This window comes from Schistocerca cancellata, chromosome 7 (assembly GCF_023864275.1).
Source record: "Schistocerca cancellata isolate TAMUIC-IGC-003103 chromosome 7, iqSchCanc2.1, whole genome shotgun sequence".
Lineage (NCBI taxonomy): Eukaryota > Metazoa > Arthropoda > Insecta > Orthoptera > Acrididae > Schistocerca > Schistocerca cancellata.
Genome location: NC_064632.1, coordinates 96179041 through 96192108, shown reverse-complemented (window position 1 = coordinate 96192108; position 13068 = coordinate 96179041). Strand labels below are relative to the sequence as shown.

At 44.1% G+C, this 13068-nt stretch overlaps 1 protein-coding gene across 1 annotated transcript; it reads left to right on the top strand.

The window, feature by feature from the left end:
* The first annotated feature begins 4438 nt into the window (after positions 1-4438).
* Positions 4439-10609, top strand: LOC126092581 (cuticle protein 12.5-like). The gene is made up of 2 exons (XM_049908269.1): positions 4439-4475; positions 10143-10609. The coding sequence occupies exons 1-2, from the start codon at positions 4464-4466 to the stop codon at positions 10560-10562; spliced, it is 432 nt and encodes a 143-aa protein (XP_049764226.1). The 5' UTR covers positions 4439-4463; the 3' UTR covers positions 10563-10609.
* The last annotated feature ends 2459 nt before the right edge of the window (positions 10610-13068 follow it).

Below are 13068 nucleotides of genomic sequence, written 5' to 3'. Positions count from 1 at the left end.
TAATGTCCTTAGGTTAGTTAGGTTTAAGTAGTTCTAAGTATAGAGGACTGATGACCTCAGATGTTAAGTCCTGTAGTGCTTAGAGCCGTTTGAACCATTTGAGCAACAGCACGAACAACATCTAGACGATAGCTCAAGTAAAAAAGAATGACCTGATTTTGGACGTTAATAATTACGAAACATGATACGTGGCGGCAAAAGGAATGTGTGTTATTGGAAAGGTCATGGCCTAGAGTTTCAAAAATGTTCAAACGTGTGTGAATTCCTATGGGACCAAACTGCTGACGTCATCGTTCGCTAGACTTACACACTACTTAAACTAACTTATACTAAGAACAACACACGCACCCATGCCCGAGGGAGGACTCGAATCTCCGGCGGGAGAGAACGCGCCCTAGAGTTTCAGAAAATCGCTGTTAGATGTGTTGGTGGTAAAAGGAAACGCGTGGACTTAGCAATGCTCTGCCACAGGACATGGATGGAAGACGATATATTTTTACCACAGTTAATTTTCAGTGTTGAAACAACATATAACTTTAGCGGTAAAGTAATTCGACGTAACGTGCAGCGCATATGGGGATTCCAGAACCCCCTATGCCATTATTGAGCACGAAACAGACTCAAACTGAACGTTTTTTGTGTCATTTCTCGAGAAAAAGACTACGGTCCCTTCTTTTTTTAAGAAAAGACAGTGACAGGAATAAGCTATCTTCAGATACTGCAGAACTGACTCTTTTCACAACTTCAGGAGGACACCGATGACTTAATTTTCCAATAGGTTGGAGCTCAACCACACTGGCACAACAACGTATGTCACATTCTCATTGACACTCTGCCTCAACGCTGGATAGGGCACAGGGGACCCCGAGTCGCTGCCCTGCATTCTTGGCCTCCAAGATCGTGAGACATGACCTCATGTGACTTTTGCTTGAGGGCGTATGTCAAGGAATGTGTGTTCACCTCCGCTTTACCTCGTTACATAGGAGATGTGAAGAACACAATAGCAAATACAGTGTGCAAAGTTTATGACATCGTCTAGATGTTCGTGATGCTGCTGGTGGACATACAGAGCATTTGGAAGTAGCTAAAACTATAAGATTTTAAGCAGTTTGCAATTTATCCCGTGTTTGTAGTATGTTTTTATCAGTAAATATGGAGTTTTGAAATTGGTGGTCATTCTCTTTGAAACACCCTGGACTTTTGTCCAGCTATAACTCTGGGTTCTTTGATCGCTCTGGCAAAAGGCTCATCAAATTAGTACACTATGAGTTCACTATTTTATGTAAATGAATGAAAGATTCACTTAGCTTTGACACACGTTTTTGCCACAGTACTGGCTAATTTACAACTGTCATTGACTCTGAAAGCATCACTTGATGCTGTTCGCTTGCAGTACAAAATGCAACATTTACGAAAGCACATTTCATCTGAAACTGTAACAACTCGTTGGTCCTAGAAGATGATTGATTAACTGTCACGAACTGGCTGAGTGCTTGCGTACTTGACACTGTACTGACATCAGCGTCAAGGCGCTGCTATGATGAGAGGGAAGTGTGGTCTTCTGGAGTGCCTCTCAGTGGCTGTTGCGAATTGCAACGAGCCCTAGCTAACTGGACTATAGCACACCCTCCATTTGGTTCACTCGCGCCTTCTGGATGAATATGTTCACGAGATAGGTGCCGTATGCTAGTCCTTTATCGTCTGGAAAGGCGAATCCACAATCGAAACAGGGTTGCCTTACAGGATGAAGGATCCTGTACTGATACTGCATAGCCCTCAAAGTATCCTCGATAGTGTTGGTAGTCGTCCGGCATTAATAAGTGATTCTGGTCCAAAACACGGCTTCCCTCTCCTAGTTGAACCCGTATGACTGCATGCTTGAGACGTGCGTTCACACACTTCTACGACATAGCTGCGAGACAAATCCTGCACTTGTCGGTGGAGAGAAGCCGGTGCCACTGATCGAGATTCAATTCCAGGTGCTTCCTGGCTCGCCCTGTTTACCTGGGAGGTTTGTATAACTACCTTTAGTATTTTGTTTGGTGCAATCACAGAAAATGTTTTATATCGTTAACGGGTATCAGCCACCATATGCCATCAACAGAACGACTGAGAGCAGATTCAGAATGGTCCCGAAGTGCTGTTATATCAGGATAATTACTTGGTGACCATCTGATGCTGCATTTATAATTCTGGTTGTGGTAATGTTAACTGATATATGTCAGTCATGTGAATCATTCTTAACTGCATCAATGAAAGCAGTCCTATTAAGTGTGCAATAAAACAATCAATCACTACGCTGTCTGATAAAAAGTGTCCATACAGCCCTACGCAATGCAGTGTCGCCTGAGCTGGACCCACCAGTGTAAAAGGAGGTGGGGAGTGTCGTGTTGTCAGGAGAGAAGCGGAAACAGCAGAATATATCGGCCAACTCATTGATTTGGAATGTAGACAAGTGATTGGACGTCACCTGAGTAACAAATCCATCAGGAGGGAGATTTCAGTCCTTCTAGAGCTGCCCAAGTCGGCTGTTGCTCATATACACTAATGATCATTAAAATTGCTACACCAAGAAGAAATGCAGATGATAACGGGTATTCATTGGACAAATATATTATACTAGAACTGACATGTGATTACATTTTCACGCGATTTGGGTGCATAGGTCCTGAGAAATCAGTACCAAGAACAACCACCTCTAGCCGTAATAACGGCCTTGATACGCCTGGGCATTGAGTCAAACAGAGCTTGGATGGCGTGTACAGGTACAGCTGCCCATGCAGCTTCAACACGATACCACAGTTCATAAAGAGTAGTGACTGGCGTATTGTGACGAGCCAGTTGCTCGGCCACCATTGACCAGCCGTTTTCAGTTGGTGAGAGAACTGGAGAATGTGCAGGCCAGGGCAGCAGTCGAACATTTTCTGTATCCAGAAAGGCCCGTACAGGACCTGCAACATGCGGTAGTGCATTATCATGCTGAAATGTAGGGTTTCGCAGGGATCGAATGAAGGGTAGAGCCACGGGTCGTAACACATCTGAAATGTAACGTCCACTGTTCAAAGTGCCGTCAATGCGAACAAGAGGTAACCGTGACGTGTAACCAATGGCACCCCATACCATCACGCCGGGTGATATGCCAGTATGGCGATGACGAATACACGCTTCCAATGTGCGTTCACAGTGATGTCGCCAAACACTCTAAACAGAACCTGGATTCATCCGAAAAAATGACGTTTTGCCATTCCTGCACCCAGGTTCGTCGTTGAGTACACCATCGCAGGCGCTCCTGTCTGTGATGCAGCGTCAAGAGTAACTGCAGCCATGGTCTCCGAGCTGATAGTCCATGCTGCTGCAAATGTCGTCGAACTGTTCGTGCAGATGGTTGTTGTCTTTCAAATGTCCCCATCTGTTGACTCAGGAATCGAGACGTGGCTGCACGATCCGTTACAGCCATGCGGATAAGAGGCCTGTCATCTCGACTGCTAGTGATACGAGGCCGTTGGGATCCAGCACGGCGTTCCGTATTACCCTCGTGAACCCACCTATTGCATATTCTGCTAACAGTCATTGGATCTCCACCAACGCAAGCAGTAATGTCGCGATACGATAAACCGCAATCGCGATAGGCTACAATCCGACCTTTATCAAAGTCGGAAACGTGATGGTACGCATTTCTCCTCCTTACACGAGGCATCACAACAACGTTTCACCAAGCAACGCCGGTCAACTGCTGTTTGTGTATGTGAAATCGGTTGAAAACTTTACTGATGTCAGCACATTGTTGGTGTCGTCACCGGCGCCAACCTTGTGTGAATGCTCCGAAAAGCTTATCATTTGCATATCACAGTATCTTCCTCCTGTCGGTTAAATTTCTCGTCTTTAGCACGTCATCTTCGTGGTGTAGCAATTTTAATGGCCAGTAGTGTATTTTAAAAGGGAAATACCACGTTTTTATACCTTCCGGAAATGTTATGGAGTTCAGACAGGGGGTTCAGTGTATGAAACCTCGCCCTTTTCTAGCCGCAAATTTCAGTGCAGGCAGTTCACAGCTCATCGATTTACTATCTTGATTTTGTTGTCAGATGGATTACAAATCAAGAGATGTGATAGAAGTTGCACTTCATAGTAGCAGCTCCTCGTCTCTCCGTACTTGAGACGCGATCGTGGCGACTGATTTCGCTGGTTCAGTAGGTGACGGCAGTCTATTGTCAAGTGGTGGCAGGGTAAAGAACCCGGGCAGTGTGCTATGACTCGAGTCGTGTCGTAAGTTGTGACACCTGGCTGGTGACTGTCTTGTGGAGCCCCCGGGTGGTCGGCGCTAAACCGGACTGCGAATGAGCGAGCGGGACAGCTGCCGTCGTTGCGAGAGCAGCGAAAGGACCGGCGCGTATAAAAGGAACCCACGCGGCTCCACGGGCAGTACTCGATCGCCAGACCGACACAGCCACCACCACTCCACCATGTACAAGCTCGTAAGTACTAACTCATTTTTCGTCAAGAACCTCTTGCGTTGGAAGTAAGTTCCTCCGACACGATTAAGGGTTTCAGTTTTTCTGCATTCTGAAAACGTCTTTTGGACTGCTAGTATTCTACAGAGACGGATTAGATCGTCAGCACTAAGTAAATGTGTTACGGATATGACTTGAGTCGAGATCTTGGAAATTTACATATTGTAGTAAGGCAACTTCTAGCTAATTGACCTCTCATATCCCAAACACACCATGCGAAAGCCGCATTGACAATATCTATCAGGGCTCCCCCCTCATAATGCGAGAGATGGTGGGACTCAGCTCCCTCTCACGTGAGATTTACCCCGTAAAAGCTGAGTAAAAATAAGTAAAATTGAAATTTCTTTGTTTATGGCGATTAAAAACACCTTATCGTAAACATGCCAACCTTGGAGGATACGTAAAAATTTGATCTTTTGTTGATATATTATATACAGTAAATGCCATTGTACCTTTATTTTCTTTGCAGATGAAAGACAACATTGTTTGTACCTTCGTTGGAGCCGTATGACTACTTAGCTCTCCAATGTCTTGATTTATGTGATCACTAAGTGATTTCTTGTCGGTGAACTTCAGCTTACCTTCCTTCCAAGAACGACTAACTTGTTTCTGGCGTGTGTGTTTCATATCACTTAAAATAGGCATTGTTAAAGTTTTGGTACATATTCATGTTGAACACAATAATATCGGCTATAGGCGCAACAGAACGCCCGGGCTGACTCACTGACTGAAGTGCAATGATTTTTGCCAGTGTGACAGGGAACTCCCTGTGTGAAATCTGAATCTTGTGTGGCACTTGTTCCAAATCGGGAAATCCAGGGCATGCACACGTGTAAAGCATTCAGCTTAGTTCAGAGAGTACGTAAAGACCGGTGGGCCCTTTGATATAGTCTATGCTCGTGATTAATTTTGTGAAACAAAATCTTATCCTTTACAATGGTGAATCAAAATGTTGATGTGAGATTTTCTATGCCCTTCCCCCTCCCTCCCCCCTTTAAATGAGATTTAATCAGATTTTTCCGGACGCCTCTCCGTCATCTTGTGCCCACGTAATTAATAATTAATGGATGTCCCCTAAAACCGAGTCCTATCATTACTAATACAGTGTCAGAAATTTCGCGTTGTTCTCATGACAAGGTGCTCTCGGATTTCCAGTCTCGAAGTGTTGATGACGAGAAACTATATCATGTGGATTTGCTTGCATAGTGTATTGTTATGTTCGTATGAAAGTTTCTGGGAAGCAGTAGATGGAGATTGTAAAATCCGTCCACTAGGGGGCTACCAACCTTAACATCTCCATCCAGAGAACAAATTTCCATCAAGTGTGTAATATAAGTTAACTTCTTGAGGCACTGCGGGGAGTTATTGGGACTAACTATTGGACATTAAAACATGCAACTGTGGATTTAAACTGCACCATCTGCTGGAGATGAAAAGTATTTGCGACACTAGGGCCAACTACCTTCATGCTTAAACAGGAGCTCTTAAACTTATTTTATATAAGTTATCATCGCTGTGTATAGAGCATGATTTCAAAGAGCAAAACAAAATCTTTAGGTTGAAGACAGGACGAAGAAGTAATTTTAAAGAAACTGAGTTTCATTTAGTCCTAACCTGCAGCTACCTAGATTCATTGTGCTTACTAGCAAGTATTGTAGAACAAAAATTTGCAGTTTACATGCCGTAGTAGAAGTTTTGTCGAAAGCTCGGCCTGAAAACAATTTTTGTCATTTGTGCATGTAGAATCTTCCGGCGTATATTATTGATGAAGTGAACTTTACCAGAAGATGATGCATATGGAACTCCTCGAAATGTCGCTGTACTTTTCCACCCGGCTTGAAACTCGAGAGTTTTCGTCAGTTTTTTCATGTAGTTTGAGCTACTTTACACTAACTAGACAGGTTGTATTGAGCGAATTTCCTTGTACATATTTTTCTTCTACAATCTATTATATAATAGACAAATTCAGATGCTCGTACAATGAAAATTTAGACTTCTATGACAGGTAAATATCGCCGCCGTGTAGACAATATGTTCAAATGGCTCTGAGCACTATGGGACCTAACTTCTGAGGTCATCAGTCGCCCTAGAACGTAGAACTACTTAAACCTAACTAACCTAAGGACATCACACACATCCATGCCCGAGGCAGGATCCGAACCTGCGACCGTAGCGGTCGCGCGGTTCCAGACTTTAGCGCCTAGAACCGCTCGGGCACTCCGACCGGCGACAATATGTTGTTTCACTGTAAATATCAGTCACTGCTACTGAACTTAAGAACGAGATTAAGTTAGAACAATTATAATTTAAATTCTTGGTACATAATACCTGTACAAAGGGAATTTTTTTCTTTTTATGCTCTTATTTTCATTCATTTACCACATGATTATTTTGATCCAAGGATCAAGTTACTAGACTGAAAATGTTGTGGTTGTTGTTCTGCAACACTTAAAAGTACCTACATTCTTAATTGTTGCTTATTACTGGCATTCAGTGAACTCTATGTGAACCTCTGCTGGGTAAAATGTGTGACAGGACTGGTATGTAAAGATAGCTGAAAAATAGTTACTAAAATTCAAAGCACGTTCTGCACCACGAATTTCTTGTTAAGGACAAATGTAACAGAGAAGAACTAGAGGAGTCAGTTACGGAACATGAAATTACAGCACACGCGAGTGATTAGATCCAGGAATAAAACTGCTAGACTGAAAATACTAAGGTTCTGATTGTACTGTGCCCCGAAGTGCCATATACCTTAAATCTTGATCACTTGGCGCACCATGGAGTGTGTAGTATATGAAATGCGCGCACCAGTGCTGAGATTAACATGCTAGTTACAATAGGATCCTTAGGACTGCTGGAATGTCATGTAAAACACGATATCTGGAAAATACTTTATGAATTTCGTGGACTTCGGCTCAACACATGTTTCTGTATAATGGAAAATAACTGATGTAGAACAGTTGTGAGTCTCAAAAAGTAGAAAAAATCCTTCTGTTGCTTCAGATCCGGGACTGAACTTCACACAACATAGACGATATTGCATGCTAATTGGCACAGACTGCAGACGACAGAAATCTGTTTATTCACTTTGTCGTTGGACTTCTTTTCCCTTTCTCTCGGATTCTGCGCAGAACCTCTATATTCCTTATCTTATCAGTCCACCTAATTTTCAACATTCGTCTGTAGGACCACATCTCAAATTCTACAATTCTCTTATTTTCCAGTTTCCACACAGGCCATGTTTCTTTCATCGATCAAATGAAGTATTTCTTCTGTCATCCATAGTTTCTTCGCAGTTGCATTTTTTGTACCTATGGTCTCCTTTCCAACTTCTGTGATTGTCCTTTTTGGAGATATCCATTCCTCCTCTGCCTACTGAGCTATTCCTTATTGCAGTATCTATAGCCTTAGAGAACTTCAAGCGTATCTCTTCATTCCTTAGTACTTCCGTATCCCACCTCTTTGTGTATCGATTCTTACACTTCAACCCACTCTCCATCACTGCTACATAGTGATCTGAGTCTATATCTGCTCCTGGGTACTCCTTACAATCCAGTATCTGATTTCGGAATCTGCCTGACTGTGATGTAATCTAACTGAAATCCTCCCCTACTCCGTGCTTTTCCATATTTCCCTCATCCTCTTGTCATTCTTGAACAGAGTATTCGCTATTAGTTTTAGAAATTTATTGCAAAACTCGTCTTTCTCCTCTCTCAATCCTTGTACCAAGCCCAAATTCTCATGTGATGCTGTTTTCTGCTCCTTCCCCTACAACGCAGTCCAGTCCCCCATGACTATTAGATTTTAATCTTCCTTTACGTACTGAATTATCCGTTTAGTATCCTCCTATCTTTCTCTATCTCTTCATCTTCAGCGTGCGACGGTAGCATGTATACCTGAACTATCGTTGTCGGTTTTGTTTTGTTGTTGATTCTGATGAGAGCAATCTTATCACTGAACTGTTTACAGTAACTCACTCTCTGCCCTACCTTCCTATTTGTAACGAATCCTACTCCAGTTATATTGTTTTCTGCTGCTGTTGATATTACCCTACATTCACCTGACCAGAATTCTTCGTCTTCTCTCCATTTCACTTCACTGACTCCCACTATATTCAGGCTGAGCCTTTGTATTTTCGTTTTCAGATTTTCCAGTTTCCTTACCACGTTCAAACTCTGACATTCCACGCCCCGACTCATAGAAAGTTGTTGTTTGTTGTTGTGGTCTTCAGTCCTGGGACTGGTTTGATGCAGCTCTCCATCCTACCCTATCCTGTGCAAGCTTCTTCATCTCCCAGTTACTTACTGCAGCCTACATCCTTCTGAATCTGCTTAGTGTATTCATCTCTTGGTCTCCCTCTACGATTTTTACCCACCACGCTGCCCTCCAATGCTAAATTGGTGATCCCTTGATGCCTCAGAACATGTCCTACCAACCGATCCCTTCTTCTAGTCAAGTTGTGCCACAAACTCCTCTTCTCTCCAATTCTATTCGATACCTCCTGAACGGGCGCTGAGGACCTTGCTGTCGTGCGCCCCCAAAACCCTTCTACTACTACTACTACTACTACGATACCTCCTCATTAGTTACGTGATCTACCCATCTAATCTTCAGCATTCTTCTGTAGCACCACATTTCGAAAGCTTCTATTCTCTTCTTGTCCAAACTATTTGTCGTCCATGTTTCACTTCCATACATGGCTACACTCCATACAAATACTTTCAGAATTGTACATAAAGGCTCCATTTTATGCCATTTTGTTATCAATTGTGCAGCTCCAAGGCCGAGTGGACAACAACATATGCGGAGGATATGTGTATGATGTAGTGGGTAGATTAGGGTTTAACGTCCGGCGACGAACGATATCATTAGAGACAGAGCACAAACGAGGATTAGGGAAAGGTGGGTACGTAAATCGGCCTAGTCCTATTAAAGGAACTGTCTTGGAGTTTGCCTTAAGTGAAAAGAAATGAAGGAAAACCTAGATTTGGATGGCCAGATGGAGATTTGAATAATCATCCCCCAGAATGAGAGTCTAGTATGCTGATCATTCTGCCGGGGCCGTTTGTTCTACCGGCCGGTGTGGCCAAGCGGTTCTAGGCGCTACCGCTACGGTCGCAGGTTCAAATCCTGCCTCGGGCATGGATGTGTGTGATGTCCTTAGGTTAGTTAGGTTTAAGTAGTGCTAATTTATAGGGGACTGATGACCTCAGCAGTTAAGTCCCATAGTGCTCAGACCCATTTGAACAATTTTGAACCGTTTGTTCTGATTACCTTCCCAATAAGAACGTTTCGTTAGTTTGCCTTAGTCTTATGAAGTCAACTGGGGGGCTGTTTGAGAGACAAACAGCTGTTACAGTTCTGAAGACCTATCAATTGTAGGCATTGTAGTGAACTAGCGACAGTGACCCTACAATAGGGTGACCATCCGCTTACGCATGACACAAAAGATGAAGCAGCTGGTAGTTGAGGCAATTCGAGGATGACAGCACTGAAGAGCTTTACTTCTTTTAATTTCCTTTGTCCTGATTTATTTTTAAGCGCTGTATCGTGAAAACAGGGAAGATAACACATGTTAAATGCAAGGATCGTCCAGTATGAAAGACTAAGCAAGCTTCTTCCTCGTAGCTGATCCTGTCTGCGCTGGTGGCCGCCGCGTCCGCCGGCTACCTGGGAGGCTACGCCGCCCCCGCCTACGCCGCCCCCGTGGCCGCCTACGCCGCCCCCGTCGCCGCCGTGGCGCACGCCCCCGTGGCTGTGGCCCACGCCGCCCCCGCTGTGGCCGTTGCGCACGCCCCGGTCGCCTCCTCCGTGGCCAACACGTACAGGATCTCGCAGACTGCGCGCCTCGCTTACGCCGCCCCCGCCGTGGCTCACGCCCCCGTCGCCTACGCCGCCCCCGCCGTGGCTCACGCCCCCGTGGCCTACGCCGCCCCTGCCTACGGCTACGGCCGCTACGCCGCCGCCGCCCCCGCTCTGGGCTACGGATACGGAGCCTACGGGTATGCCGCCCCCGCTCTCGGCTACGGCCACGCCCTCGTCCATTAAGGCCCACACCGGACTAACTGCTCTTCGTGTGTAACACAAAACCAAATAAAAAGTACAAAACTTCTAGCAACTGTAACACTTATTTCTTTCCTGTGTGATAATCCTAAGGTTTCGTTCGATACACTGATACATTCATTATTGGAGAATAGCAGTAACTCAATACACATGGATGGGAGAAGAAACCTCCTGTGACATGTAAGGTGATTATTTTAGTTATATCGCCCAGTAAAAGGCAAAAATCTAAATCCAAATAATGATAAACGTATTTCCTACTGCCAGTGATGGTCTCCTTTATGGATCTCCACCCTTGTATCTTACACATAAACAGAAAATTAAAGTCGTAATTGCAAAGAAGATATTGCAATGGAGTATATTAAAAACAGGTCGTTCTAAAAGATTGTCTCAAAAAATTATTAGAGACTGTGCGGTGCACGCAGAAAAACGAATTTTATATTATTGTGTACTGTGACTCACAAACTTTTTTACCAGTTTTAGTTGGATTTTTATATAAATTGCGATTGCACACATTGTTCCTCGACACAAATCTGTGCAACAAGCCGTCTCTTAATGATGATTTTCAGGCACCACACATGTAATTGTAATATCTAAGCCTCATCGACAGTTCATGATATCTTCAGAGTGGATGCATCCTTGGCTCGACCTTGTGTGGGAATCATGCGGCGAGATGTTGCGAGCAATGAGGAAAATGGACGGGGGGTGCTACGGAAGTAGTGTGCGACAAGTTGGGAATTTGGAGTGGACGTGAAAAATGCTCGGATAGTCAAAGGCTTTAGGACGACCGTTCGCGGAAGACGGGAAATCCGGGTTCGACTTCCGGTCAGGCACAAATTTTCACTTTTCGCCACTGAATTGCTTCAGTATTCTAATGCTACTGACGTCGGTATTTCTCTTTCATCCTGTAAATATTAAATAGTTTTCTGTACATGGTCTCTCCCTAATTTTGAGACGGCACGCTGTGTTCAGTTCAGTATAACAAAGACAGTCATACCTACATCTGATGTAGTATATGTACAGCAGTCAATATACTGGATAGAATGTTCTAAAATTTGAATTGGAAGAAGCATATTACTGAGCTGCTCAAAAAATTAAGTCCAACTGCTGTTGCTCTGCGTATAATTACTATTCTTGGAAGCAAACGTATCATCTCCTTACATATTCTGCACATTTTTGCTCAGTAATGACTTACGAAATAAGTAAGGGGTAACTTATCACTTAGAAAGTACTGGCTGTACAAAACAGAGTAGTAAGGTTACGAGGCGTTCAGCTGCAGTCATCTTGCAAGTACTTTCTCAAGGAGTTGGGGATTTTTATTGCATCTTCAGAATATTCGTTGATGGAATTCGTAACAAATCACCGAGCGAGCTGGCGCAGTAATTAAGACGACGGTTCAAACCCGAGTCCGGTGATCGTGATTTAGGCTTTCCGTGATTTCCTTAAATCGCTTCAGACCAATACCTGCCTTTGAAAGGGCACGGCTGACTTCCTTCCCCATCCTTCACTAATCCGGTGGGGCCGATGACATCACTGTTTGGTCCCCTCCAAATGGTTCAAATGGCTCTGAGCACTATGGTACTTAACTGCTATGGTCATCAGTCCACTAGAACTTAGAACTACTTAAACCTAACTAACCTCACTAACCTAAGGACATCACACACATCCATGCCCGAGGCAGGATTCGAACCTGCGACTGTAGTGGTCGCGCGGTTCCAGACTGTAGCGCCTAGAACCGTTCGGCCACTCCGACCTGCGTTGGTCCCCTCCCCCAAGTCATTCAAACAACCAACCAAAATTGTAAATAACTAGTCATGTCTACATATCTTGTAAATTGACTCGTTCGACAGCATTTCTATGAAAGAATCCTTTAATGTAACTAACTAACGAACCGACTTCCCACGTATGTCCCATCATGTCAGTGGCGATCTTTATGCAGCCTGCGCTTCCAGGATATTCTTCAGTATAGGAGCGACAAAGCTTTGATCTTCAACGTACTCCTCACGAAGAAAAATTGTTCGGTATCGTGTGAGCTCATCGTGTTTAGTAGGGTTTGAGAGTATCGGACCAAAGTCCGCTCCGCTGTAAAGTTGTTGATTTAAAAACGGTCTCAAGTATCAGTGGAAATGAGATGGTGCGCAACCCTGTAACAGTACGGAATTTTTCCTGTCGTCATTCAACAGGCGCAACAGCCATTCTGTAAGCGCGTCCAGCTACGATAGCCATGACAATCGGTTCGGTGAAGAGGAACGGGTGGTAGACCGTTTTCACTACACCAAAGACCACATTCACTTTGAGGAGTCACGCACATGTCGCGCAGAATAGTGTGTTTTTTTGCTCTTTCATCTTTCCTCTCACTTCAAAGACAGCGTAGGGCTGAAAGTGTGGAAGATTATCTTGAAGATTATAATCTGCTTCTAGGTATTTTTGCAGTTCGATGTTAAACCTTGAACATGGGGTTTTCTGATTTCCTGGTAATGTTTGATGCAGCATA